Source organism: Ciona intestinalis, chromosome 5, assembly GCF_000224145.3.
Source record: "Ciona intestinalis chromosome 5, KH, whole genome shotgun sequence".
Taxonomy (NCBI): domain Eukaryota; kingdom Metazoa; phylum Chordata; class Ascidiacea; order Phlebobranchia; family Cionidae; genus Ciona; species Ciona intestinalis.
The window spans coordinates 4,445,814-4,470,805 of record NC_020170.2 but is presented as its reverse complement, the minus strand read 5'-3'; the positions used below and the strand labels follow the sequence as shown (position 1 = coordinate 4,470,805).

Genomic DNA, 24,992 nt, shown 5'->3' with positions numbered 1-24,992 from the left:
CGCAACTATGGTAGTTCTGTTCCCACATTCGAATGGAACAAGATTAAATTAGCGCCTCGGGCCATCGTTACGCTCATTATTAAATACCGAAGCGGTTCAAGGCATGGGTGTCGGTTTCTCTGCACGTTTTGGGATTATAGAAGCACTCATAATATCTTTAGTAACTACAGATTACCTTCGTTTTTCGCAACACGGGCAAATTGAGCGCCTTCAACAGACACAATTGGTTAATAGGCCGCTGGATTGACGTATTTTAGAAATAAATATGTCAGTTAAAAACGATGATAGAAGACACTAAGAACTAGCGTATTTAAACCAACCATGCAGATCTCCTTTGTCGGCGTTTTGGTGACGAAAGTACTATTCTTGAAATACGATGCGTTCGATACTAACATAAAGGGATTATAAGTTGCTGATTGAGCAACAGGTCGTAAAATATACCCAGAAACAAAAAGCTAAAAACTAATATCCAGTTTCTTTGCTTGAAAATCCTCTTACTTCTGAAACCCTCTTACTACAGATACGTGTATATATATCACTACATTAGAAGTATAGGGTATTTGTATCTTCGCCACTATACTGCTACGTATATAAGAAGTGCATGTTATATACGGGATTAACGGAAACTTAATATTGCCTGTCGCTCGCTTTATGCTATTAACAAAATACCCAAATAGCGGCGCCTGTGAGCATAGAGTCCAATAACGCCTAACATATTTGTATTGTAAAACACAGAAGCGGTTACATTACGCTTGGGTGAAGGCACGAAAATTCAAGAAGTGGACACAGAAAACAACATAAAAGTCCGGTTATATAGATAATTATATAGTGCAGACTAACAACTTGCAACCAGTGAATGTGGCGCAGAATTTTTTTATTATTTAAACTGCAGAATTAGGGCCCGGGATTTTGGAACGTAGAAGCTGGTAGGATTGGAGGCTGGACGTAGAAGCAGACGTGGCAGTTGGTTGGTGGCCGCTCTGGGCTGGTGACGGTGCGGCAAGATATTGCATTTGCCCGGAGAGTTGGTAATAGTTTGAAAAGCTGTGTTGAAGAATTAAAGGTATATAACAATCGTGGTAAAAGCAATGCTACACGGATGCTTTTTGTAGGTGGTTAAAATTTACGCTATTTTTGTATAAGTCCCTGGTGTAACATATAGGCAGCTGAAGCATTTTCGTATTTCATTGAATCAGTAATGTTTCAGGCCACTAATTACAATAATGTTCTGTGTTTTCGGTCCAAGAAATTGCACGGGCTTTGCACGAATGTCAGATAAGATAGCGCCGGTGATTCGACTTCGTCCCGTGCTGAGAATATGGTGTAATATTTGTGGTTTAGGATGATATTCAGGATGATCCGTCCTGTGTCTTAACCGTCATCATATCTGTCACTGCTGTCGCCTTGATGCCACCGATGGAAACAGAACCCAATGGGTTGTCGGTTTCGTTCATAGCTTCTGCTGGTCGCTTTACGCCTTTTTCTGTTGGGTGAAGTCTATGTATTAGGAATTGGTGTGTGTGTTCGGCCAAAACTGGTATAAATTTCAAACCTCGACAGAACTTTACCCATATAGAATAAAAGGTTGGGGTAAGATTGTTCATGTGATTGTCCACTTATATAGTCATTTTTAGTAACAAATTAAGTAATAAACAGATTTATACATGGATAGCCTTTGCTAACAGATTAGGAAAATAGAACAAGAAAGAAAAAAAAAAGAACCTCACCCCTATATACAAAGTTCTAGTTGTAATGTTAAAATAGTTTTGTTCTAAATTATAGATTTTTTCTTTAATTTACCGAATTGCTTGATAGAAGAAGTGATGATGGATATTGGAGCCGAAGCTATAAATGCTGGAGAGGGAGTGGCAGACGAATCTGTGCCCATGGAAGACGATGGAGAATCTGTTTACAACAGGATGTGAAAGTAAACGGTATGTAGTGGTATTGTATGTTAGAATTACTGTATGATAGTAAATACATTCGTTGGTTAAAACACTGATAACTGTAAAAAAAATCAGTTTATTTTTTACATTATTCCTTTAAAAAAATGCAGAGCAGCTATAATCGCATTTAAAAACTAACATTTAGGATAAACGTGTTATTATCTTTATACAGTTAAGACAACTCCAATTCTGCTTAAAAATAACGAGTACAATCAAGTTAAAATACCTGGCATGCCGAATTGACCGACCGATATATTAGCGAACTCTCCCATAACAGCAATGGCCGTTTCACCAGTAGCTTGCGCCACTCTATGTTCTACCAGGTAAAACATGTATTCGTCGTACAACAGACGGATAAGGTGAAAACTACCGAAGCTGGCAGCTGAACGGAGTGTCAGGTCTCGTATCACCATTGAGCTGTATTAAAAGTAGATTTTTAACATATATTTAGAAAAAAAAAAAAAATTTTTTTAGATTTTTTTTAAAAATAATGTTAAAGTAATGGCATAATGGTGAGCGCGCTTGCCTCTAGTCCGAGGCTTAACGTTGTTACTATTATGAGCGTATTAATGTCCTTATATTATGCACAAACAACGAACTTGAAAAGGTCGCCATTCGTTGTAGCAACAGTTGCGAAAATGAGAGAGAATGAAGTAGTTAACTATATAAGTACCTGTAGAAACACCACTTGAGCAAAAACTGCCTTGCTGCTTTTGTAAACCCCGGAGTGCCCTCGTGCGGCAAGAGCATTTTGCCAACGACAGTTTCAAGCCAGTCGGACCACTGTTCCAAAGTCCGTTGTTCCGACAAAAGCAGTTTTTGAAAATCGGTCTCTAGGCTTCGTGTACGACGCTGTCGGGGCACTGGCACACCCATGAAGCTTGCTCCTGTATTAAGTATTCAAGCAAATCGTTAACGATTAATTTAACGACCAAAATTTATTTAAGATCTGGTGCTACACAAGCGTAACGAACAACAACCAAGCCCGACCACGTATAACAAAACAGATATATATTTCGCCTAAATCGACAGTTTCCTTTTTAATGGTGCCATTTTAGATGGAAAATTTATCTCTATTTTTTAATTAATTATTGTTTTTATAACATTATTTTTAATTTTTTGAAGGAACGGGGTTTGCGACGCCAAAACCTCCCTGGCTGCGCCATCGAGTATATTGACATAATCACGGCCTACTAGAGATATAGATATATCTCTAGTAGGCCGTGACATAATAAACATTTTTTTAATTGCCACACCTTACCTGTACATTCGTAAAGTCCACACGGTTGAGGTCGGCCAACATTTGGTTGATCTGCGCCACATTATTCAACACGGCTCTAGCAGCTTGTGCCAGGTGGTTGAGTGAAGTATAACGTCGTAGGGTTTGAGAAAATGCTGAAACCGCCGCGATCTGGCGAAAAAGGGCAATTTAGAGTTAAAATAAAGTGGGGTAAGATGAGATATTTTTTGTTCTCTCTCTCGTCCCATTTGGTAGTAAAGAAAACACGGCCACAGGTAATATGGGATTTAGGTGCTAACGGTATCCCATTTATCCCCACCGTATCACGTAAAGTGTAAATTATACTACAAAAAGGGATCTGTAAATAAAGTAAAAAAGTGTTATTTTCAGCAGGCACATTGAAAATATCGTGCTAATATTTTTTACCTTCAGCTTTGTAAGATCTGGCGGAATATCTGCTTTCTTCAATGCGTTGTTTAAACCTGCTTCCAATCCTTTAGCGAAGTTACGTATAGCTTGTGTGAGGGCGCCTGGGAGAAAGAAATCGGTTTACAACGACGTCACGATAAGATGACGTCATATGATAAGATGACGCCATAGTATGATAAGGTATACAAAAGTGAAAAATTTTGAGGTAAAATCAATATGGCTTAAAGCCGAAAACAGTCATATTAAACGCATAAATAGGCGAACCGACCACCAATTTACCGGTTTTGTAACACATGTAAGCATACGGGTTCTATTTAGTGAGTTATTTTATTTTTTTACTTACTTGGTATGGGACGAAGTACGTCTGGAATTAGAACCTCAACCAAACTCTGGTACATCATGTGGTCGCTGTCTTTTATCCAGCGTTGCACGGGAATCCAGTTACACATGATCATTAATTTGTGTCGGGGAAGTTTAGCCTCTAACTCGCTTTTCCTAAAACCAAAAAAATAGAAAAAAATCGTAAAAATGTTTTAAATTGCTAAACAACTCTATAAGTGTAGTAAATCTTGCGAAAACGTAGAAATACACGGGCACATGAAACTTTACAATAGTTTTTACACAGTATTAAATATAACCACAGGTTTAGGTTAAAAAAAAGATATAATATACATACACCATGCAGGAGACTTACATCATATTCTCGGAATCTGCGCGCCAGAAAGATTGCCAGAGATTTTCCACCATAGCAAATTGCAGGCTTACGATAATGTCCAATACATTGGCACAATGGTCTCTATACAGATCCTCTAGTATCAATAAATCGTCCTGTGGCACAAAATAAAATTAAGTAAAATATGCGACTTGTTAAAGCGCGTAATATTGCTTTCGCCAACAGATAATAAATACGTTTTGTTTTTTGTATTTTTTATATTACTTTTTTTGATTTTTTTTATTTCTATTTCATTTTTAAATTCCCAGGAACCACTGTCTTAAGACTTAAGATGCTTATCAATGTGTTTACTTACCGACGTTATACCACTTGGCATCGGAGGGTCGCCTTCCATTGCTTGGATTGGGTCTAGATCCGGTAAAGCTTGTGTAGCATCGCCCAAGAACTGTTGGTGCTGCTGGGCTTGCTGTTGTACTTGCTCGGTGGCTGACTGCGTTGCGTGGTTATCGATGTTCGGCTTATGGTCGCCCTGTGCTGGCGGTAGCGCCTTAAATCTGAACAAATGAATGTAAGTTGTTTATTCAATTCAAGTAATTTAATATATGAATGAGAGTAAATTACGAGTTATCACGTATATGACTTTGTAGGTAACTATTTTTGGAGTTGTTATTTTTTTGTTAATTGCCGTAAAGTGTTTTGCCCAAAGACATATACGCGATACACTTACATGCCAGATGCAAACGCGCCAACCGCTTTGCTATAGCGCCTTAAATCAGACAGAAAAGGATATGTTGTACACTTTGTCTGTACAGTTAGGTTTATGTTGTTGAATTAGCTTAAACAAAGTAGCTAGACGGTGCTTTTAGGATGTGTTTGTGTAACAAAGCACACTTGAGACAACCCATCATAGTATAGACTATACTGTATTAACGTTACCGTGTAGGTATAGCCTATTACAAGTATATACTTTACATTCTTACAGTATTAACCGTTTGACCACTTAAGACATAAAATGTATTATGGATTGGGCCTTCCTTTCATTAGTATAAGATACGTATGACAAAAAGTACCACAAAGAACATAGTTTAACGACGTTTTTTTCATTATTGGTTTTAATAGAAAATGCATGAAAATGATATGAAACAATTTGCGACGAACCTTTTTGTGTGGCTTGATGGCTGTTGACGCATCGCTATATAACTTATCTCCTCCTGCAAACTATTTAGTGGAGAATTTCCTTTGATACGAATCCCGTAGTAATGGTATTTCGAATTGCCTCTGTGGGGGATATATGATTAGTGATAATAGTGCATAGTATAATAACAAAGTAGCGTTGCAAGCGCCATTAAGTTGGAGCGGTGCTTTTAGATGTATTTAAACGTGTTTGGCCAGAAACTGGGTGTTTTTTGGGAACACTGGATTAAAGAACTTGTACATACACATAGTAGAGTGGGGTAAGACGGGACACCTATAGCACATAACATCCAAATATCCTGATTGTGTTTAACCATATAACAACGGTCTATCTTGTAAGGATGCGGATTTATAATATTTTAAATGCTCTTTGTTTACTAACAATGGGGCAATAAAGTGGAATGAAAAGGTCTCCCAACTTCTCCCACCCTACTATATAACTTGGTAACTTCAAAATAGATAAAACAAGCAATATGTACCTTGTGCCAAGACGTCGGGTGCGTAGCCCAATAAAGACAGATCGTACGAGTTTTCCAAAGGAAGCAGCGTTTACAGGATCTAACTGTTGCTCCTGGCAGTGCAACAAGTAGTGGTTGTACATTAACGCACGAGGTAGAGAAACACCTTCAGAATTCTCAAAATGGTCCATTAACCAGTGCACCTGGGGGAAAGGGTTTTAAATGGATGCTTGCCATTATTAAATAGATATGAAATCAAAACGAAATCTTTTGGGGGAGGGGAAATATATGTTTTTTTAGAAATAAACTATAAATTTGGTGTTAAAATTTTAAAGAAAAAAATTAAGAGCGTATACACATGTCGTGTTGCAGACAGTTATTTCTAATTGAAAAATCACACTAAAGTAATGGTGTTTAAAAGAAAAACGAAGAAAGTGCATGCATCGTGTAACAGTGAGGGCAACTGAATATCTGTTGTTAAGAATCAGACTTGTCCTACGAATATACAGACAGGGTCAGGATATATAACCGGGGTCGGTGGCGCAACCAGAAAAAAAATAAAGTGGGACTGTTTAACAAACTATTTTTTTTATTTTTTTGAAACAAAGGAAAAGGGGCCACGACCGCCGTAATCCCTTAGCCGCGCCACTCGACCGTTACGGGATATATACATATACAGGGTCGGGATATAGAGGGGCGACATGCATGCAGCTTACTCGTCGTATATGCTTACTGTTTTCGGCTCCCGCCGGAAGTGACTTACGGTGGCGGGGGAAGCACGCGTTGTGTGACCAATAGGCATCGCTACCAAGTTCCCCGCTTCAGAACCAGAGCCTTGAATAAGGTAGGTGCTACCACCGGGCGAAGCGATGAACTGGTTGAGGTTTTGTCCTCCGCTGCCCTGCATTGACTGCAGAGAGTTCTGTAAAAAGTAGGTGGTTGGATGAAGTGGATTTTTGTACGTTTTTTTTATAGTTGGTTTTTAAACGATTTTTTTTTAATTTTACATTATTTAAAAAAAGTTTGCATACGTTGTTTTTTTTTAATTATAAATTATTTTAACATATTTGCATTTTTCTTTTGTTGACAGTATAGTAATCACCATTTTTTAAAACATTGGTAGTATCTTTAGATCACATTTAGGTATTTCTATTCATACACAAATTATGATTTTCGTTGGTATGCCCTTTAACGTTTATACTTTACTTACCATTTGATGTTGCGATGATACAACAGTAGGTTGGCTACCAACGTGAGATCCAGAGGTGGAATCAAAGTAGAGACCACTACTGTTGTTGTTTGGCTGCTGAGTGCTGGTGAACAATTGGTTGGTGTCGTTGTATTGAAAATTGCTGGACCTGGTTGTTGGGGTATATGTTAGGTTTTGGGTAATGGCTTGGGTGTTTGGTAAGTTAGGGTAATAGCCAGGTAAGCCAGCTATGGTATAAATGAAAAGCTCCCGGGTGTTAGGTGTTTTATTGTTTGTTTGTTATAGCATTTAAAAAAATTAAATAAACTTTTTTTATCTTCGCGTAGCCGTAAAACGACAGTCGTCATATAAGACAGATGTTCTGTTTCATTTACCTCGTTGTAGTTTGTAAATAGACTTTTTTACCTTTTTTGGTACGTTTATATTAAAAATTTTAAACAATTTAAATGCATAACAGACTTTAAAAAAGCGTTTATACTTACGAGGAACCGTTGACGTACACGCCATGGTCACCACTAGAATCAACGTATTGTAGTTGGTTGGTGGAGTACATCTGTATGTAATAGACTTGTATTAGAATTTGTTACATGAAAAAATATGAGGCTACTAATCAACACACTTAAAAGTACGATTACGATTTCAGCATGCATAAAACGGGTATAGATAAAGCGTTAGATATCTACAAAGCAAAAATCACTGCAAAATTTTGGGTAAAGCTTTCTAAAATTCTACGTTTTTATTTTTATTTTGGAAAAGTTCACACAACACGGTTAGACCTGGTGCGACTCGTGCTCTGATTGGTCGAGCTCGACCTCGGTAAGGGTAAGCACGTGATGGGTGTTGGATAATACGGACGAATCAGAGGCCTGTGTGGGATGCTGGGGTGAGTGGTGGGTTGAAAAAAGGGAGGGGTGATCGAAAAAAATCGTTTTTTCTTTCATTTGACCAAAAAATATTATATTTTTCTGCATTTCATCAAAAAATATATTTTTTGGCATTTAAACAATAAAATGTTATTTTTTTGCATTCAATTGAAAAAAAATGTTTTCCACCTAACCAATCTTACACTGCTACAGTCTATGAATATAAAAGACGATGGGTTGAACCTGACCAACTCTTTTTAAAGCTATTTACTATATATCTGCTACTGGACTAATCTTATAGTCGGGTATAGTGTAAAAAAACGACACAAAAACTCTAGCAATAATACAACACCATTTATAGCACTATAGTTTATCGTTAGATGCTGGCAATTTATATAAAAAAGAGATTACGCTAACTTTACCTGTGGTTGGTTTGGCGAAACAACATGAACTTGCGATTGTCGCTGCTGTTGTTGCTGATTGGTTACCTAAAAACACGTGATATTAGAGAAATATGAAAAATGGCGTATTACAACTGTACACTATATTGGTGATGTGATTTTGACATGGTGAAATTTATATGTAGTTTAGCTAATTATGGTTCTAAAGTGATCAAGTACTATTGTGAATAACTACGTTTAGTGTCGATGACCTGGCTACAAAAACGACTGTCTGTGTAATTCTGAATATAACTGAACGTTAAGCTTATAATCTTAACAAACACACGAGTATACTCTTTCACATTTTATTGCTTGTGGTATTTGGAGACAGAAATAATATATATGGTGTATGCGGTCATTTGTTTTTATTCTGTATAAGAGTTGCTCCAGTCCTGCCTAATATAACTTGGTTCCACTTCACTGGCTAAAACAGAACCATATACCGTTCTTATCTGTGTTTTGGTGCCTGTCGCACTCTTTGTATTAGAGGGACTTTCTGTAACTTTCTGCAGGTATAAGGTGATAACTGCTGGCTCACTGCGTATGGTTGCTGTCAGTCCATCAACCTGTAAACAAGACGCCTGTACTGTTTGTAGACCTATACTAGTAAAGTGGAAATGGTACCGTACTGCTGTCATCGCAGCCACTAAAACTTATCTTTTGAAATTAAAATGTGTTACTAACTTCTCTTATTTTACGACAACACTGAATTCTTCTGTACAGTATTTGTTCTTATTACTTACATTGTGGGTTGCAGTTTAAGCATTAAAACTATGCCTTTTTTCATAAAATTAAAAATGTTATATGCACAGAAAAACGGTGTGTTAACACATGCAATAAAACGCTACAAAAACTAGTAAATTTTAAATTTTCAAACATTTTTTTTTCTATTGTGAATTTGAATTAACGACTAAAACTACAATGTATGATCGAATTAACTAATCACTCGAAAAACACATCTAAAACTCGGTCAACGCCACACTCGCTAAAACTCTTACACGTTTGAGGTTGAGATTGATGGCATTGACGGCTGAAAGCACACGCGAGCCATGGTGGTTCTGGGGGGAGGGGGAGACACGGTTAGTTTTCGCTGACTTGCCGCTCACGGAAAGGTCCATTGCCTTGGGTGCAGTCGGTGTCGCATTCGGCGAACGATCGGTTACGCAAGGCATCGATTCGAAGCCCGTGCAAGGGTATATTTGCGAAATATTCAAAAACAAAAGACGGAAAAATCCTACACCTACAACGGCTGCGAAAATCTATGTTAGCAGCTATGTACATATTGTTCCACAGTTTTGTAATTAACGTTGATTTTAAAATGTAACTGTAAAGGAGTTAAGTATGTTCTGTTCTTATACTTCGACTACTTGTACGCGATTGCAAACTTGTAAAACCTAATAAATATGCTTTCACATAAGCGAGACGCTTTAGCCCAAATAAAACAAACTATCTTTCCTATTAACGTCTGTATAGTCTGCTGTTATCACTGTATGAGATGATCTCTGCATGAAGCACTTGACTGCAATACCTTAATACAACACACAGCCTTTCTAAAACACACAATGACTATCCGCTGAGGCATCTGAATTCCTGATTTAAACTGCCTGTTTACGACTATTTGACTCCACTGTGACCAAACGGCCGTGTAACTGGATCCTACCTGCGCTCAATATACCTTAGAATACAGCTAAGGGTGCCGAAAAAGAGACAACGGGGCGAGAAGGTAAAGATATTTGTCCGGCAGTCTGAAGACTTATTCTCTGACTCTCTTTGTCACTACAAAGAGTCGGCCACGACCGCCAAAGTGCCGTTACAAAGTAAGCCAATAAAAAACCTCGCGTTGCCAGGCGACGGTTTATCAATTGACATGGCAGCCTGATGGTCGCTAGGCAACCGACTGTAACCAAGGAATGTCGCGCTGACGACCCGGTACTCGACAAATAGAACGAAGTGGGGGGACCGGGCTTTCGCCGCCTTTAAGACTTGTTATCAAAAACGACTGTTCGCCATGGCAACCCAAACAAATCGGTCGGTGTTTATATAGGCAAATGGACTGACTATGTAGATTTTACTACCGCTCTTTAAAAGTATACCAAAGCCAGTTAGAAGTATACCAAAGCCATTAGGAAAACAATTTTTTGTAAAATGTAGGTGAATTCAACCAAAGGTTTGTACTTGGGCTCTGGAACATATAGGCTTAAGTTTTCTTTGATTTGTGGTGTTGAATTAGCTAGTAAAACTTTAACTAGTGTGATATGTACAAACTAATCAAATCTGTTTTATTCAAGACGGTTTCCCAACGTGTAAAAAACGTACGATGTAGTTTTACATACCATCAAATATAAATATTTCGACAAGGTGTAGAGCAAACTGCAGTGGTTAGTAACCAAGATACTAAAGCTAGCACTGTTGCTACAGTTCGTGGACGAAAAGAACATGATAAACTGCATCGTTAAAGCAGCGTGATATAACTGCAGCGTCTAAGGACGCATCAGCAGGAATATTTTGTTCGTACTCTGTAAATACCTTTCAGTTACGCGACTTCCGCGACACACAACTATCGTTGTAGATAAGCCAGTAGAACGACCCACAAATTAACACGCACAAAATATATGTATTAAAAACGACAACACTAACGCATATGAGCGTTAATTTGTGACAATAGGTTTATACAGCTGTTTTAACAAGTTTAATCGCCAGTACAGTGGTTACATAAGCGTGACTTAAGTTTTTAAACATACTCATGTAACTGGCAACGTGGATTTTAATGCGGTTATTAAATGCATAGAAACGGCGAGCAATTCGAACTCCCATTAATTTAACACAGGTGAACTAACTTGACTTGGGTGTGGCGTACAAGGCAAATATATATTGAGTGAGAGGAAGAGCGGTATAATGACTACGCACACTTGACCCAACTACGTACATCTTTGTTGAAAGGGATATACCGAAAAGACGATTGGCAAACGGACCTAGGACATTAAAGCGACTGAAAGGCGCACTCTAACGGATAGCCTGCGCGACGTATCGAGGTACTTTGCGCCACAAGAGATCTTTTTAAGATCGGACGATATGAAAAGTCATTGCTTTAATATAGTAAGATTCATCACTAAATATACATACCTGCTGGCTAGCTTGGGTCTGGACGATCGTTTTAATAGCGTCTGCAGTTTTAGCTGCATCTGCAATAAAAAGTTGAATGTACAATGGCAATAAAAGTTAATAGTATGTTTAAATTGTGTTTAGTTAATACCTGCTTGAGTATATGTGTAAGTGGTTGAATTGTGCCACTGGTTTTGGTTATACTGATTACCCGTAGCGTAACTACAGTAATTATTCTGCGCGTAACTCGTTCCCTCGCTACAGTACGTAAACGACGCTGTGTCGTGCGTCGGGTAATGACCGTTTTGGTGGACGTTTCCTGACCCTCCTGAACACTGCCTGTCATAATTTTGACATTTTTGCTCCTGGCTGTAGCCCCAATATTGCGGATACTCGTAACGGCTTTGGTCGCTGTAATAGCCAGGTGCTAAGTACTCTGACTTGATATGCATTCCTTGCATTGGCTTGCTTCGGATCATGTTACACTGATGATTAAAACGACGACGAGACGTAACCGGCTGCTTTATACGTGTTCTAACTCGGTAATGAAATTATCATCGACGATGAATATTAGCTGGATGGGTTAACAAGGGCGCGACAAAAGAAGTCAGGTTATGAACATGAATGGCAATTACGGCACCGCACCTGCTAAAGTGGAATCCAGATTTGGAAAGGGGCGGAAATGGGAGCATGATACTTTCGATGCGAAAATAATATGCTACAGCGTTGTGTAACAACATAATATATGACAAATTTATAGGAAAATTAAATGTTTGCTTAATATTATTGAAGTCCAACTCGTAGAACAAGGTCGTTTGTTTTAGCCCTTTGACAGACTTCACATACGAAAATATATCGTGTACTGCGAAAACATTGCTATATAATACCTCAATACCTGACAATTTTCAAAACAAAACTTTCCAATGAAACCTCGTATTAGTAAATACGCACTAGTGACTACTGACCCTACCAAGTTTAAAGTTTTTCTTGCGTTATAAGTTTAAACTTTTTGGTGTAAAATCGCAAGTTGCGACCACCGATAAAGTATAGCAGCACGGGCCATTTGGCAATAATGGCTTTAGTTTTATAGATTTCAAAGCAGTTGGAAATAAACGAAACGACCATCAAGGCGACGCGGAACTTGTGATTGATTTGAGGATGCCGCGCGTGGTTGGATCGCCCGACAAGATTGCTTGGTAATTTCGCGTGAAAATAAACAAATGTTTTGTGAGTGGGCGAGAACGATTGTGGAATGCTGCGGTCGGTAGTTTCAAGGGAGAAGCGGTGCCAAGAAAATCAATTAATGAGGGAAGTAATGTTCGGATGGTTGCTTTAACGTGTAACTAGCATCGCACCTGGTCAAGAAAGTTTCCTTTTCCGGAAAAAAGATTTGTTAACATTTGGGAAACGTTGAGACGGTTTTAACTTGAATTAACTTAATTATCAAGCCCGATTAAAATGTGGGTGGTACGTTTTTGGTGAAAAGGGTCTGCTGAAAGATTACGTAACTTTATATGCCTTTTTATAAAGGTATTAATATAGGCGAATAGGTGATTATTTGCGCCGAAAATGGTGAGATTTGCAATATGTTTTGAACAGTATAGGGATACGAGTATACATGTAAAAATATGATCACAAAATAATTGTTTGCAGTTTCCAATATTATTGACTTTTCAGCAGTCAAACTTTTTTAGACAGTAAAACCTATCAAATAACCTAGATACCCTACCTTGCTTAGAAGCCACCACGCTGACGTAGTGGGCCACCGGTATCTGGCTGTGACTTGCCGTTACCACTTGGTGGACCTGCTGTTGAGCAGCGGTACTTTGGTGCATGGCGGCTGTTTGGTGGGATGGGAAAACAGAATTCGAAGATGCGATGACAAAAGATCGGGATCTGAAAAAAATTAAGAATAAGAAGGTTGTGTGGTTTATATAGGTTGATGGTTATGCGTTTGCCGTTTAACCTGTTTTGATCTGCTACACATCTTGTTCCTGGGGGATTTATACAGGATGGAGTAAGAACAAATATCCTGATCGTGTTTTAAACAATGAACAACAGTCTACAGAAGTCGTGAGGATACAGTTTTATATTTCTTTGAATGTTCTTTTTTTAATACCAAATAGGACAAAAAAAGTTTTAAAAAAAAGTTAAAAGAAAAAGTGTCCCATTTCCCCCCCACCCTTCTACATGAATGTAGAATAAATAATATAAGCACAGGTGCCAGTCTGGTGAAAGACACGGTTATTTTCGTGATACACATAACGTTTAGAGGCAATTAACAATATTGAAGTTTCTTGGAATCTGCGCAATGAGTACAAGCAGACGAAAAAGTTGGACGAAATATTACAACACGCATCTGTCAATCATTTTGCTATTCACTTGGTATATCTAAATTAAAACACAATCCGATACGGTTAAGTTATACACAAATCGTGAGAAACTACAGTTTAGCGGAGGACACACTATAGACGCATGCGCTGTTAATTGGATTACGTATAGTCGGCTGATTACTAATTATTTAAGTATACGCAATCGGAAAAAGCTTCGGTTAATACAATTAACAGATACGGTAGGTGATCGGTCGCTAAGGTTGGCTGTGGGAATATATGGCAGACAAAGCGTTTATGGTTAAAATGTTGTTGGTTCAAGTAAAACCAGCTCTAATTAAAGAGTTAATTATGAAACTGAACGGAATGCCCGACTCTTTGTGTGTTTAGAATGGCGTGCCGCTTTAATGGCAGTTAACGGCTGTGCCCTCTCTATTGATCGTGCTTCCTATGCCACACGACGTCATATTAACCATGTTGAGAAGCCTGCACAAGCCACAAAAGACTGGTACGAAGTACGAAGACTCTATTGGCTATTTTAAGCGTCTTATAACCAACTTGTACACACGTTATGGACTACGAAAAAGGACAACGAAGCGTGAGTTTAACTGCTTAGCTTTAATATGGTCATAAATAAGATTTATGGTTTTGCAATTGGAAATTTATATAAACATATTAGAAAAGATGGAGTTTTAATGAAAAAATGTGGACTTCAGCATGTTAAAAACGGTCAATAGCTTTTGTTTAACAACACGAGTGGGTAATATTTGCGACAACAATTTTACTGACACAAGTTTTTGCCACAAACTATACAACACATGACAGAAAATTTACAAATTAGAAATCTATGCCTGTAGAAATATCTACACAAAAGATATGTAGATACACACAGAAGCCGGATTGATTTGTATTACTTCTAACAAAGAATTCTTAATCTAACAAAGAATTGTCAATTATAATAGATTGATTGCATTGGCTCAAATAAGAGTTGGGTTTTTATTGAAGGAATTGGCCCATATATATTATTTATGTTAATATCAGGATTCGCTCAAGAATTGGTTACATCTACAATCTACCCATAAGGCTTCATATACAACACCAACACCATATGATATTACATATACAAAGTGGACAGCTAACATAATATTAGTAATTAAATCATTTAGAAAACATGAGCACTAATAGTTTAATCATGTACTGGTGAGTGGTGATAACACAAAATAGTCAATGAAAAATACAAAATATGTATGTAGCCAATTTTTCCACTTCACTTATTTAAATTTATGTTAAAGAAGGCCAAAACATTAGTCTCAAGTTTTGGTGTCACGGAAATTACTTTACAACTTAGAATCAGTCAATGGAACCACCTTAACAAACATGAATTGACTGCAAAATAATCATATTTTATCATGACCACAGTATAGTACATCAGTATTCCTGTGTACAGTCTGTAGTCCTAGTTATTAAACGAATGGTCATACACACTTTAAATCTTAACTCTACAGTTAGGTCAGTAGGATTTAAATCAGAATTTTAACATTAAGAGAAACAGTACATCTGGATCTGTTTTATTTGCAATCATTACAGAGGTAACATCCCAAAAAGTCAGAGGTAACATCCCAAAAACTACGCAAGCAGTCAAAGATACATTCAAAAACTGAAACAATCAAACTCAAGTAGTCAAAAACACTTGATGTAGATATACTGTATTCACACTTTTCCCCATCAACTAATGCCACCATTTAACAACATAAACAGGAAACATGAATCAGACATGGGAGCATGAGAAATTTAAACAACTGAAAACTTTATTAATAATCTACAAACATTAAAAGCCCAATCATATTTCATTTTTAACTTTGTAAAAAACATATAAATTAATTTGTATGTGCTTTTTGTATGGTTCAACATCTTTCATTCAATAATTTATCTTTTAGATAGTGCACTTAGTTTTAAACAATGATAACATCTATTTTACTAGTGTATAAACAGCCACATTTATTAATATTTTATTGTTTAAAATATTCAGATTAGGAGACTTAAAAAGCAAAACGGTGCGCCAGCATTTTAGTTTGTTGGGCAAGATGTCGTCGCAAGGGTAACGAATTGTAACATTAACAAGTTTAGCTAAAACAGTAGTAAACTAAAACAAAAAGTAAATAAAAGCGCTAGTATAGTATACACAAATGATAGTGTGAAAAGAATAATAGATAGCATGCAACAATATACAAAAGGTTAATCAAATGCAAGAAAAAATCGTTACCTTGATACAGTCTCCAAGGATACCGTGTCTATGGCGTTTCTGTTTCGAGGCAACTGTTGCCCGACGTAACAGAGATATTCATACGCGGTAAAATTTGAATTTAATTTGCCATTTACAAACAAAACAGCGGTGAATTCGGACTGAAAATTATATTTTTGGTTAAGAGGTTTTATTAATTCAATTTAAGTGTAAAGTAAAGTCATAAACGATGCTGCGTTATTCTAAAAGTTTCGGTGCTTCTCCGCTAGAAAGTAAAGATGGCGGCTGTTTCCATACCAACCCAGGAAAGCCAGGAACAGAGCGAACGTGCGTTGACATTTCGATGTGCTGTCGCTCATCGACATTGAATGCTTCGGGAAATGGTAGGCCACGCAGTTAGCGTATCAAATGTTTGAGGAAGAAGATTTTTAATGTTTTAGATTTGTATTTTTCGAGCAAGAAGAAGCCACATAGTGCAAGTTAGTCGCAGGGCTTTCTACGAACGGTAGAGAAACGCTGCAGTTCCAGTCGTGTCTGCATGCCTCGCAATAGTAATAATAATAACAATACTACAGTAAAATGATGTAAACTGCTTATTGTGGATTGTGTAATAACTCGTCAACGATAGATTGTTCAGCATATATGGAGTAAATACGCCCTGTTTTATCAAGATGGCAAATAGTATCGGACGGTATAGGAAAATAAAAATTTCATAACTTGATATATTATAAAACATGGAAACGGCTGCTGTTAACTTACCTACTGTTCCAAAACCATCGCTATGCGTTTGGTCGGATTTAAGTGTTCACAACATGGACGAACTAGCGAAATGCTCGAGCACGACCGAAACTAGGAAGCTGCTAGCGAACATATTTAATCTCGGCAATAACGCACGGGGTAACATTCTATTGGACTTATACATGAACTCTTTGAAATTTGCAAAAACACAGAACTTCAGCAAAGAACAATCTTCCGCGTATTTTTCAATCGTGAAAAAGACACACGAGGTCTGCGTGTCGACTCCGTTCGGCAATCTTGAAAGTTGTTTTGCATTTTTTCGGGAGCTGGTTCTTACCCACGGAGTACATCGACCGCCGTGGAGTTTGGAAATTTTTAACACGGCGCAGATTTCGGCAGTCACAAGTCAAATCGTGGACACTTATTTCAGACATTTTAAAATGTACAAATACACGTTTACGCCCAAAGTGCGCCTAGATTTGACTTTACAGTATGAGGGTCTACCTCCTACCCCTCCACCAGAAGAGGAGACTCCTATTCAAGCTGATTTAGAAGAACAAACTCCAGAGATTGATGTCTCTGCATCTCCAGAAGCGGCCCAAGGAGCAAAGGAAGAAATTTTACCAGAAGAGCCAGTTAAAAAAGATGAGAATTTAAGCGAGTTGGAAAGTATTGTACGGAAAGCTGTGAGCTTACAGTTAAAACAAATGCACGCTACTGTTGAGCGACAACTGGAAGACACAGACAAAGCAATTAATGAAAAAATTCAAAGCTTGGAAGGCGGGCATGGCACTCCAAAAGGTCGCAAATCCAAATCTCCTAAAGGAAGTCCAAAAGGAAAGAGAAAAGCATAAATGTTTTAATTTTATAATTAAATGATTTTTTAACTTATTTTTATACTATTTTCTGTGAGCGCATGGGTCAATATATTATATTTCATTGGATAAAAACAATGGTAAAAAAAGATCTTCAAAATGGTAGCATAATAGCTGCCACACCAATTGCCATTTGGCAACCCTAGCCTTTGCTGTGTTACTATGGCTTTCATTGTATAGAACAGTACAGATTATACAAAATTTTCCTTCATTTCGGTTTGGGTAAAAATTGCTTTAAAAAATCATATTCTAATGGATGTAATGTCCCAGTAATGATAAGAGAATGGAGAACTGGCCCCAGCTCACAGTTTACAAGTTGATTAAGTGGTGCTGCAACTATCTTTTGTTCATCGGATCCAACACATGCCAAAGATACACACATAGTTTCTTTGGTCAAAACTGTCAAGTGAAAGTCGAAATTAAATGTTATGATTTAGTTTCCACTTACAACATAAGATGTTTGGTAAAAAGGTCTCTTTACAGTATTAAAGTACCATACAAGAAGGTGTTACCACAGGGTATTTAGGCAGTCAGCAATTTTAATCCAATATCAGACATCCATAGCTACACACTATCCTACAGTCTTAACACACTGCTACACTACACTAGTGATTAATCCTACCACTGTTTTCGGATTCACTTTGTTTATCTTCTACAACTTCCAGCAACTGTTGGCATGCAAGGTTACTGGTCATATATCGTGGTGGTTCATAAACTTTTTTCCCTCTGTTCAAAACATCAACAAAGAAATAATAAACAGCAATTAAAAAAAGACTGTGATCAAGTCTTAAATTGTATTAACAGATTATTTTAGAAGAATTCACACATTCAAAACCATTTGGTATTGGGAGTCTAGGACTAAAATGTTTTGCCTATTTGGTAACATGTTATATACAAACTACATGCTGATTTTTAATGTGATACAATCAATAATCATTACACTTTTGACAAGTGACATCTATTATAGTAAACTAACCTCATTAAGTTTTCAATAGATTGTTCTTTCACCTTAATATCAAGCAGACACAGCGTGTGCATTCCACGTTTTAAATTCTCATTGATTTTGTCACAGAAGCTAGATGGTTTCCAAGTGTCAGTCCAGAAAACTATTGAAACTGTTTCTCCAAAGTTGTACAGCTACTTAAAAATGCAATAACATTTAAACTGCTTAAATAAATAGTACACTTATACTAGATGATCACAAAATGTCTAAATATCTACCAGGCTGTAAAAGTACATAGTGGCTTCTAATTACTCAAAGAAATTGCTTTTATTTTTATAAAGTCAGAATTTTCAGACACTCACCTGAAGGCCACAGCAACCAACTGCGTTCATTATTGATGCATTGTGTATAACCTTGTAGGGAATTTCTTGTTCAAGTGCTCTTAGAACTAGATCGCTATGTGTAGTTGCTCTAAAAACAATACAAAGGGTATGAATACATCAATAAAATTATCTTTGAACTTAAAAACATGTTCCATATCTTCAACACATTCTTACCCAAATGGGTCCCCCACAACCAAGAAAACAACATTCTGTTTCTTAGCATCTCTCAACAATTCATTGGAGTTTTGTTCCACCATGTCACGATCGGCAAGAATAATTGATCGTCCGTAAAATTCTTCCTGTAGATTAAGGCATCTTGTTGTTATATAAATATAGACCACTATTATTACCACTACCAGTCTGTATTAAGCAGCAATGGTGTTTAACACAATTGTATCTAAAACACACATTAAGATATCAATAGTATGGTTACACTCATAAAATTGATATTGGTATATACTTATTTCCGATGACTAATTATTTTAGCTTTCTATCAAAATTGAGGATAAGGAAAATTTTTAATATATATATAAAGTGCAAAAAAGATATTATACCAATGCACTTTTCCCACAAGTCAATATTGAAGTATATGCTTCTAAATAAACACGATCTGCAGATTTGATCGCTTTTAAACCTTTTACAGTTACATCTTCAGGGTTTCCTAACCCAAGACCAATCAGGTAAAAGACCATGTTTTCACCTGTTAAATAATCAACTAGTGTTTCAAAATATGATAGTAAGTGAGCATTTATGACACATACCAATACATAAGTTGTGATACCAGAAGAGAAGTGACATAAAAACTGAGTAAAATTTAGAAAAAAATGGAATTTATTAGTTGCATGGATTATAGAGTAAGTTTGCCATCTAGGCCCTTATATTTATATAAGCTCTGTTTGCCTCAGCACTTTTGTGAAGGGCTTGTTTCCGTTTCACAGTTGTGCCTTGATTATTATAAGCAGCCAACAGTTCGTTTCCAATTCTTATACCAGCCTCATTTTTTGGGCGGTTTGAACGAATGTACTTTAGCATCCAAGTGCTTACAAGAAAAAGTCGCTTTTCATCTGACAGTACGTGTGGTATCTGGTATGTCATTGAACCTTTTTTCACACGTGTAAGTCCTAGAATTGGTGAAGCATTTTCTATTGCAGTATGAAAGACGACCAAAGGGTCAACTTCTATAGATTCTTTCTCTTCTGGACTTGCTGCATGGTACTTTTTTAGTTGAGCAATTTTAATGTTTGTTAAAGCGTCTTGAAGAATTTTCTTAGCCAAGGCGCCTTTCCCTTTTTTGAGTATCATTTTCTCAAATTTGTACAGAACAGGGTCATAAAAAACAGAGTATGTAAAGGTGTTAGGTGCAGCTTTAACCATTTTAGTGGCTAAGTTGTCTTGCTCTGTGTCCGACTCGTCAAAATAGCTTTTCCTGTCAGGTCTTGGATCGGCATAGGTGTCTGGGTAAATTGCCTTGACAGCGTTTGTAGTAGAAAAACATTTACATGAAGATTTACCAGCAGTATTTAAAGCAACCAAAAACTCACGTCGTCTTGACAAATTACATACTGCTTTTCTCAACATTTTACAGAGTATATAATGTTGATAGGGTTAATTTCGAATCAGAACTGCTAAAACTTCAATTTAAAGAAGCGAACAACACACAAACACACGTGCGCGTAAGTAGAGATTGCCTGTCTGGTTATGGCAAACACTATTTAAGATTCCAGCGCACAAAAACTAAATGACGATTTCGACATAAATACCAAACTTTGTAGGTTTTTTACAGTTAAAATTAAAATATATTCTGTTTTATATTTATACTTCTGGTGTTTTTTTGCATTAAAGTGCGTTTTATCTTTTTCTTGGTTCCTCTGGAAAACAGTTCTTTGCCAGAGGGCGTGACCAAAGTAAATAGATATACTATGTTCTTTTGGCGTGACGTCATTGTTCTCTATTTCCATTTGTTATTCTTTGCAGCGGGATGCAGATGTTTAGCGATGAGCAAAAAGATCTGGTGCAACATTTAAAAGCAACATTTGAAAAGGTACAAGTTCAAGTATACAATATAAAGCTATTTTTATTAACATATATATATATAATATAATTATATAAGTGCTATGTTTTATAATCTACAGTTAGGCCTACGCCTTCCTCTACTGTAAATATGCTGGGTGCTGGTGAAGAATCCGTACCCTATGCTATCTACTAACCAATAACCACTAACTAACCCTAACTCCCTATAAGACGCCCAAATACTGACCCACAACTATCAACTTCTAACACTTTTCATCAGCCAAATTTGTAACATTCCCAAGATTTTTCACTATAGTCTATAGGCTATTATTTTTTCGAATACAGTCATAAATCTGATAGTTGAAATAAGAAAGGGAATTAGAAGCAAAACGACAGTCGTAAAACATACCAGTGGGAAAAAACTACTACTTGTGTGAAACTCTATCCCCTTTGCTTGATATTTAGTACGTAACGAAAATGTAAAACCGTTTACAGAACCAAGAACTGGTATGTGCTGACAAGAATATTCAGTGTTTGAAGTGCCAAAAGACTTTTTCTGGTTCAGATTCATTCTTGGAATCTTTGCTTCATATGGAGAATAAACACATAGAGTAAGAGCCTAGGTTTAAGTAATATTATATTGATAACAGAAACTGTTTTCATTGTAATTTAACTTCTTTCGTCATAATATATATTATATAACATATTAATGTGTATATAACATATTAATGTGATTTCTACCAAAAGAAATTTTATTTAATAATGTACAACGAGTAAACTGCATCAAAGTATAGAAGAGTTATAGTTGCTGTGTGTAATCTACTACTGAAAAAAAAAATCAACAGCAGTATTTACTATTCATTTGTTTTTAGTATTTTAAAGAGCAACAAAACAGTCAAAGAAACTACAATTCAGACTGATGATTCGCCTGTCATGACGCCCATTCAAGAATGTGTAGTTTCTAATTTACCAAATCAAGGACCAGAAACTGTTAAAACTAAAGTGGAAACGCCAGGTATTTAATAACAATGTTGGGGGATTTTCAATAAATAAAAAAGAACTTTATTGAATGTGTCAAATCATGCTTATTTTAAAGGTATAGGAAAAGGAGATGCTGTAAAATAGAAAAATGTTATTAATTTAAGTTAGGATAAATTACAAAATATAAAAGATGTTAAATAGGAATAACACTGCTGCATTTTGATATTGTAGTGCTCTAAGTTGTTGTGTTCAGCATGCCTGCTCGAGTTATGCTCCAGTTCAATTCAGTGATGTGAGCCTGTTACGTATGTTCATTTTTTGTACTTGGTATTTTTATTGTTGCTGAGTTTGCTTTCCGGTTAATGTTATGTGTCACTTGCCACGTTTTCTTTGTATGGAATTTTTTCTTTTATGTAGCAGAATTGAAATGTTTTTTTTGTGAAAAATAATTGGAAATTAAATTATTATACAACATGCTACACTATACGGATTACTGAGTTCTAAGAAAAAATATTAAACATACAAATTTATTTATTTACAGTCTCAGTTCGGATTCAACCCGCATCTATTGTGGAAAAACGAACAAAGAAAGTTGTGCCAATACCAGAACGTATGCAGAGATACATTGGCTATTCCAGTAAGTGAAATATATTTAAAAATACTATTTTATTTGAGTATAGATTCTCCTAGGACTGATTATTTTGCAAACATATTTAAGATATCTGTTTTCATCAAGTTTGTCTGAAACTTATCCTATAATGACTGTTATTAGTCCCATCTTTAGTTTTTCTAGAATTGTCTGTAAGATAGCTTAAAGGCAGTGGAACTGGTTATATGGACAGCAAAACTTTGCATAAAAAAATATGTATAACCTTTTTTATCACAAGATACGGTGTCTTAGTTTTGCCTTTTTCTAACAAGAGTACCTTTCTTGCACTTTCCCTCTATAAATGTAGCCTTTATTGCAACAGTAATTAATAATGTGTTTTAAATAATAAACAGTTACACAAAAAAAACGTCTGTCAAGCCACCATGTAAAGTGCATAAGAATTTAAACTATGCCATCCAGGTGTTCCGACCCCAAAAATATGTTTCTTGATAGGAAGAGAACACCCCACTCACCCTTATATTTGTAAACTTTGTGAGCAACCTAGGAAAAACATAAAAGTTTGTGTTCTCCATCTAATCAAGCATCATGGTATTATATTGAAGGGAAACCCACAATGTACAGGTTAGTATGGATTGAGCCATACTGTACAGTATGAATAAATGAATGTAACTTATTAATTGCCGCATGGCTGGGCAATAACAGTCATTATAACACACAAGTTACCACATGTGTAACTTTGGGGTATTTGTTTTAAAATGCATCTGACAGTTTAGACAACTTATTTGTATTTTCTATTAACTCATTTTTATTTACATTAATATACAAAGAGAAGTATGTATATATAAATTTTGTTGTACCTTACACTTCAAAAATTTTTTATATTACATTCATATCTTTTTTGATTTTGTAGAACCAGAAGAAGTGTTACCAACTCCACCCAAGCCCATGCCAAAGCAAACTGCACGAAAGCGAATTAGTAGCGGTACATGCAAATCAACTACAAGTGCAAATACTGATAAGTGTCTAAAAACAACTACAACTGCTCCAACTGCAGTTCCTGAAAAACCAACACTAATTAAACCAAGTCCTCCTTTACCTGATAGTGATGTAACAAATGAAGAAAAGTGCAATAACTCCGAAAAGACTCTTCTTTTAAATATTAAAGAAAAAGAGGAAAATAAAGAAAAATCTGTTGTCGGTGATTCAACACCAACAGTAGTTCAATCACCCAAACTAACCCAACAAGAACCTGTATCATGGCAGGTAATTGAACAAGCGCATAAACGCCATGCCTCAAGTGACGGTCTCACACAACTGCCACCGTCTAAGCTTCCTCGGCCAATCATGGAGCCTGATTCCGGTCTCAAGGGCGACAGCAAGCGGAAGGGTGCACGTAAATCCACCCGACCGCATGCTGTCTCCCCTGCAGCTAGTTCTGTGAAAGAAACAAACTTGTTGAACATGTTTCAAAGCACCAGCAGCACAAAAGAGTTTGTAACAACATTCGCGCATGTTATACCGACCTCGTATAAGACTCACCTGGCGGGGCAATACGAGCCAGACAAAGTGATTCGGTCAAAGCGAACAGGTCGTAAGAGTGCCCCAAGCAAGAACAATTCGCGGTAGCATCCAATTGTTCGCTCATACACGGTTAAGTGATCTTTTAAATGCCACTTATTCTCTATTTTTTCCATTTTACCTTCAGCATGCCGCTGCTCATTTGTACAATTTTTTTTTATCAGGAATCAGAGCACAAGAAAATATAAGTTTACAATCGCCCGTTTTATTTGGTTTTACAGAAAATTAAATATATTTTTAAAACATTAAAAATATGTGTCTAACTTTCTGGGAATAGACTACAAATAAATAAATACGGGTAAATATCGTTATTACACGCTTTAGCAACGAGATAGTTTGCATAAAACCAATGGCGAGTTGTCACTGTTCTATTACCGAGTTTAGAGGAAATCCTAAGCCCAAGGTGTTTATTACGTTTGATGTAAGAGCTCTGCCATCATCGCCTACAAGTCGTTAACGGCATTGGAATGAAAGGTACATAAGTGTGGTCGAGTGTTAATTGGCGTGGAATGTATAGTGCGCCCAAGGTTCCCATAAGCCAAAAGTTTCCACAGCTGCTTGCGCTGTTGGTTGAGTTGATGGGAGAATATGCTACTCTCTGAGCAACACGTGAAACGGCAACACGCGAAAGCCGTAATAATAATCGGACGTAAACGGTCGGTCGGCCGTATAGGCTTCTACTGGCATTCACTGACGCACATTTAAACGCAAATGTGCAACGAGAGCACTTCGTACATGCCTGGTTGA

General features: G+C 36.7%; 5 protein-coding genes and 1 long non-coding RNA gene across 9 annotated transcripts; 2 read left to right on the top strand and 4 right to left on the bottom strand.

The window, feature by feature from the left end:
- Positions 1-697: 697 nt before the first annotated feature.
- rfx1/2/3 (regulatory factor X) lies at positions 698-13,453 on the bottom strand. The gene is given in 21 exon segments (NM_001078339.1): positions 698-1,483; positions 1,801-1,905; positions 2,173-2,363; positions 2,620-2,754; positions 2,756-2,766; positions 2,769-2,783; positions 2,786-2,833; positions 3,208-3,357; positions 3,613-3,716; positions 3,959-4,110; positions 4,310-4,443; positions 4,644-4,842; positions 5,447-5,566; positions 5,962-6,143; positions 6,704-6,862; positions 7,151-7,298; positions 7,633-7,703; positions 8,436-8,501; positions 8,897-9,019; positions 11,577-11,635; positions 13,285-13,453. Coding segments are annotated over 21 exon segments (2,412 nt in total). The 5' UTR covers positions 13,391-13,453; the 3' UTR covers positions 698-1,349.
- Positions 13,454-16,465: 3,012 nt separating this feature from the next.
- Positions 16,466-17,951, top strand: LOC100180394 (coiled-coil domain-containing protein 189-like). The gene is made up of 2 exons (XM_009860386.3): positions 16,466-16,696; positions 16,784-17,951. Exon 2 carries the CDS (start codon positions 16,862-16,864, stop codon positions 17,717-17,719), a length of 858 nt encoding a protein of 285 aa, XP_009858688.1. The 5' UTR covers positions 16,466-16,696; positions 16,784-16,861; the 3' UTR covers positions 17,720-17,951.
- Positions 17,800-19,788, bottom strand: LOC100181968 (diphthine methyl ester synthase-like). 2 transcript variants are annotated; one of them, XM_002127482.5, is made up of 6 exons: positions 19,621-19,788; positions 19,241-19,365; positions 19,046-19,154; positions 18,717-18,877; positions 18,363-18,466; positions 17,800-18,139 (listed from the first exon to the last, which is right to left on the bottom strand). In XM_002127482.5, exons 1-6 carry the CDS (start codon positions 19,756-19,758, stop codon positions 17,949-17,951), a joined length of 828 nt encoding a protein of 275 aa, XP_002127518.1. In that variant the 5' UTR covers positions 19,759-19,788; the 3' UTR covers positions 17,800-17,948. The 2 variants fall into 2 exon arrangements, with proteins under 2 accessions (XP_002127518.1, XP_009858689.1); XM_009860387.3 differs by having other exon boundaries at positions 17,935-18,139; positions 18,366-18,466.
- Positions 19,767-20,829, bottom strand: LOC100184336 (28S ribosomal protein S7, mitochondrial-like). The gene has a single exon (XM_004226081.4). It carries the CDS (start codon positions 20,642-20,644, stop codon positions 19,934-19,936), a length of 711 nt encoding a protein of 236 aa, XP_004226129.1. The 5' UTR covers positions 20,645-20,829; the 3' UTR covers positions 19,767-19,933.
- LOC100186737 lies at positions 20,759-24,548 on the top strand. 3 transcript variants are annotated; one of them, XM_002127725.5, is made up of 7 exons: positions 20,759-20,834; positions 21,041-21,107; positions 21,572-21,687; positions 21,949-22,091; positions 22,599-22,694; positions 23,160-23,288; positions 23,578-24,548. In XM_002127725.5, exons 2-7 carry the CDS (start codon positions 21,045-21,047, stop codon positions 24,291-24,293), a joined length of 1,263 nt encoding a protein of 420 aa, XP_002127761.1. In that variant the 5' UTR covers positions 20,759-20,834; positions 21,041-21,044; the 3' UTR covers positions 24,294-24,548. The 3 variants fall into 3 exon arrangements, with proteins under 3 accessions (XP_002127761.1, XP_009858687.1, XP_009858686.1); XM_009860385.2 differs by lacking the exon at positions 20,759-20,834 and having other exon boundaries at positions 20,980-21,107; positions 23,587-24,548; XM_009860384.2 differs by lacking the exon at positions 20,759-20,834 and having other exon boundaries at positions 20,980-21,107; positions 23,584-24,548.
- On the bottom strand, positions 21,811-23,166 carry LOC113474246. The gene is made up of 2 exons (XR_003395913.1): positions 23,064-23,166; positions 21,811-22,355 (listed from the first exon to the last, which is right to left on the bottom strand). It is a non-coding gene; the product is annotated as an uncharacterized LOC113474246 (long non-coding RNA).
- Positions 24,549-24,992: the final 444 nt, after the last annotated feature.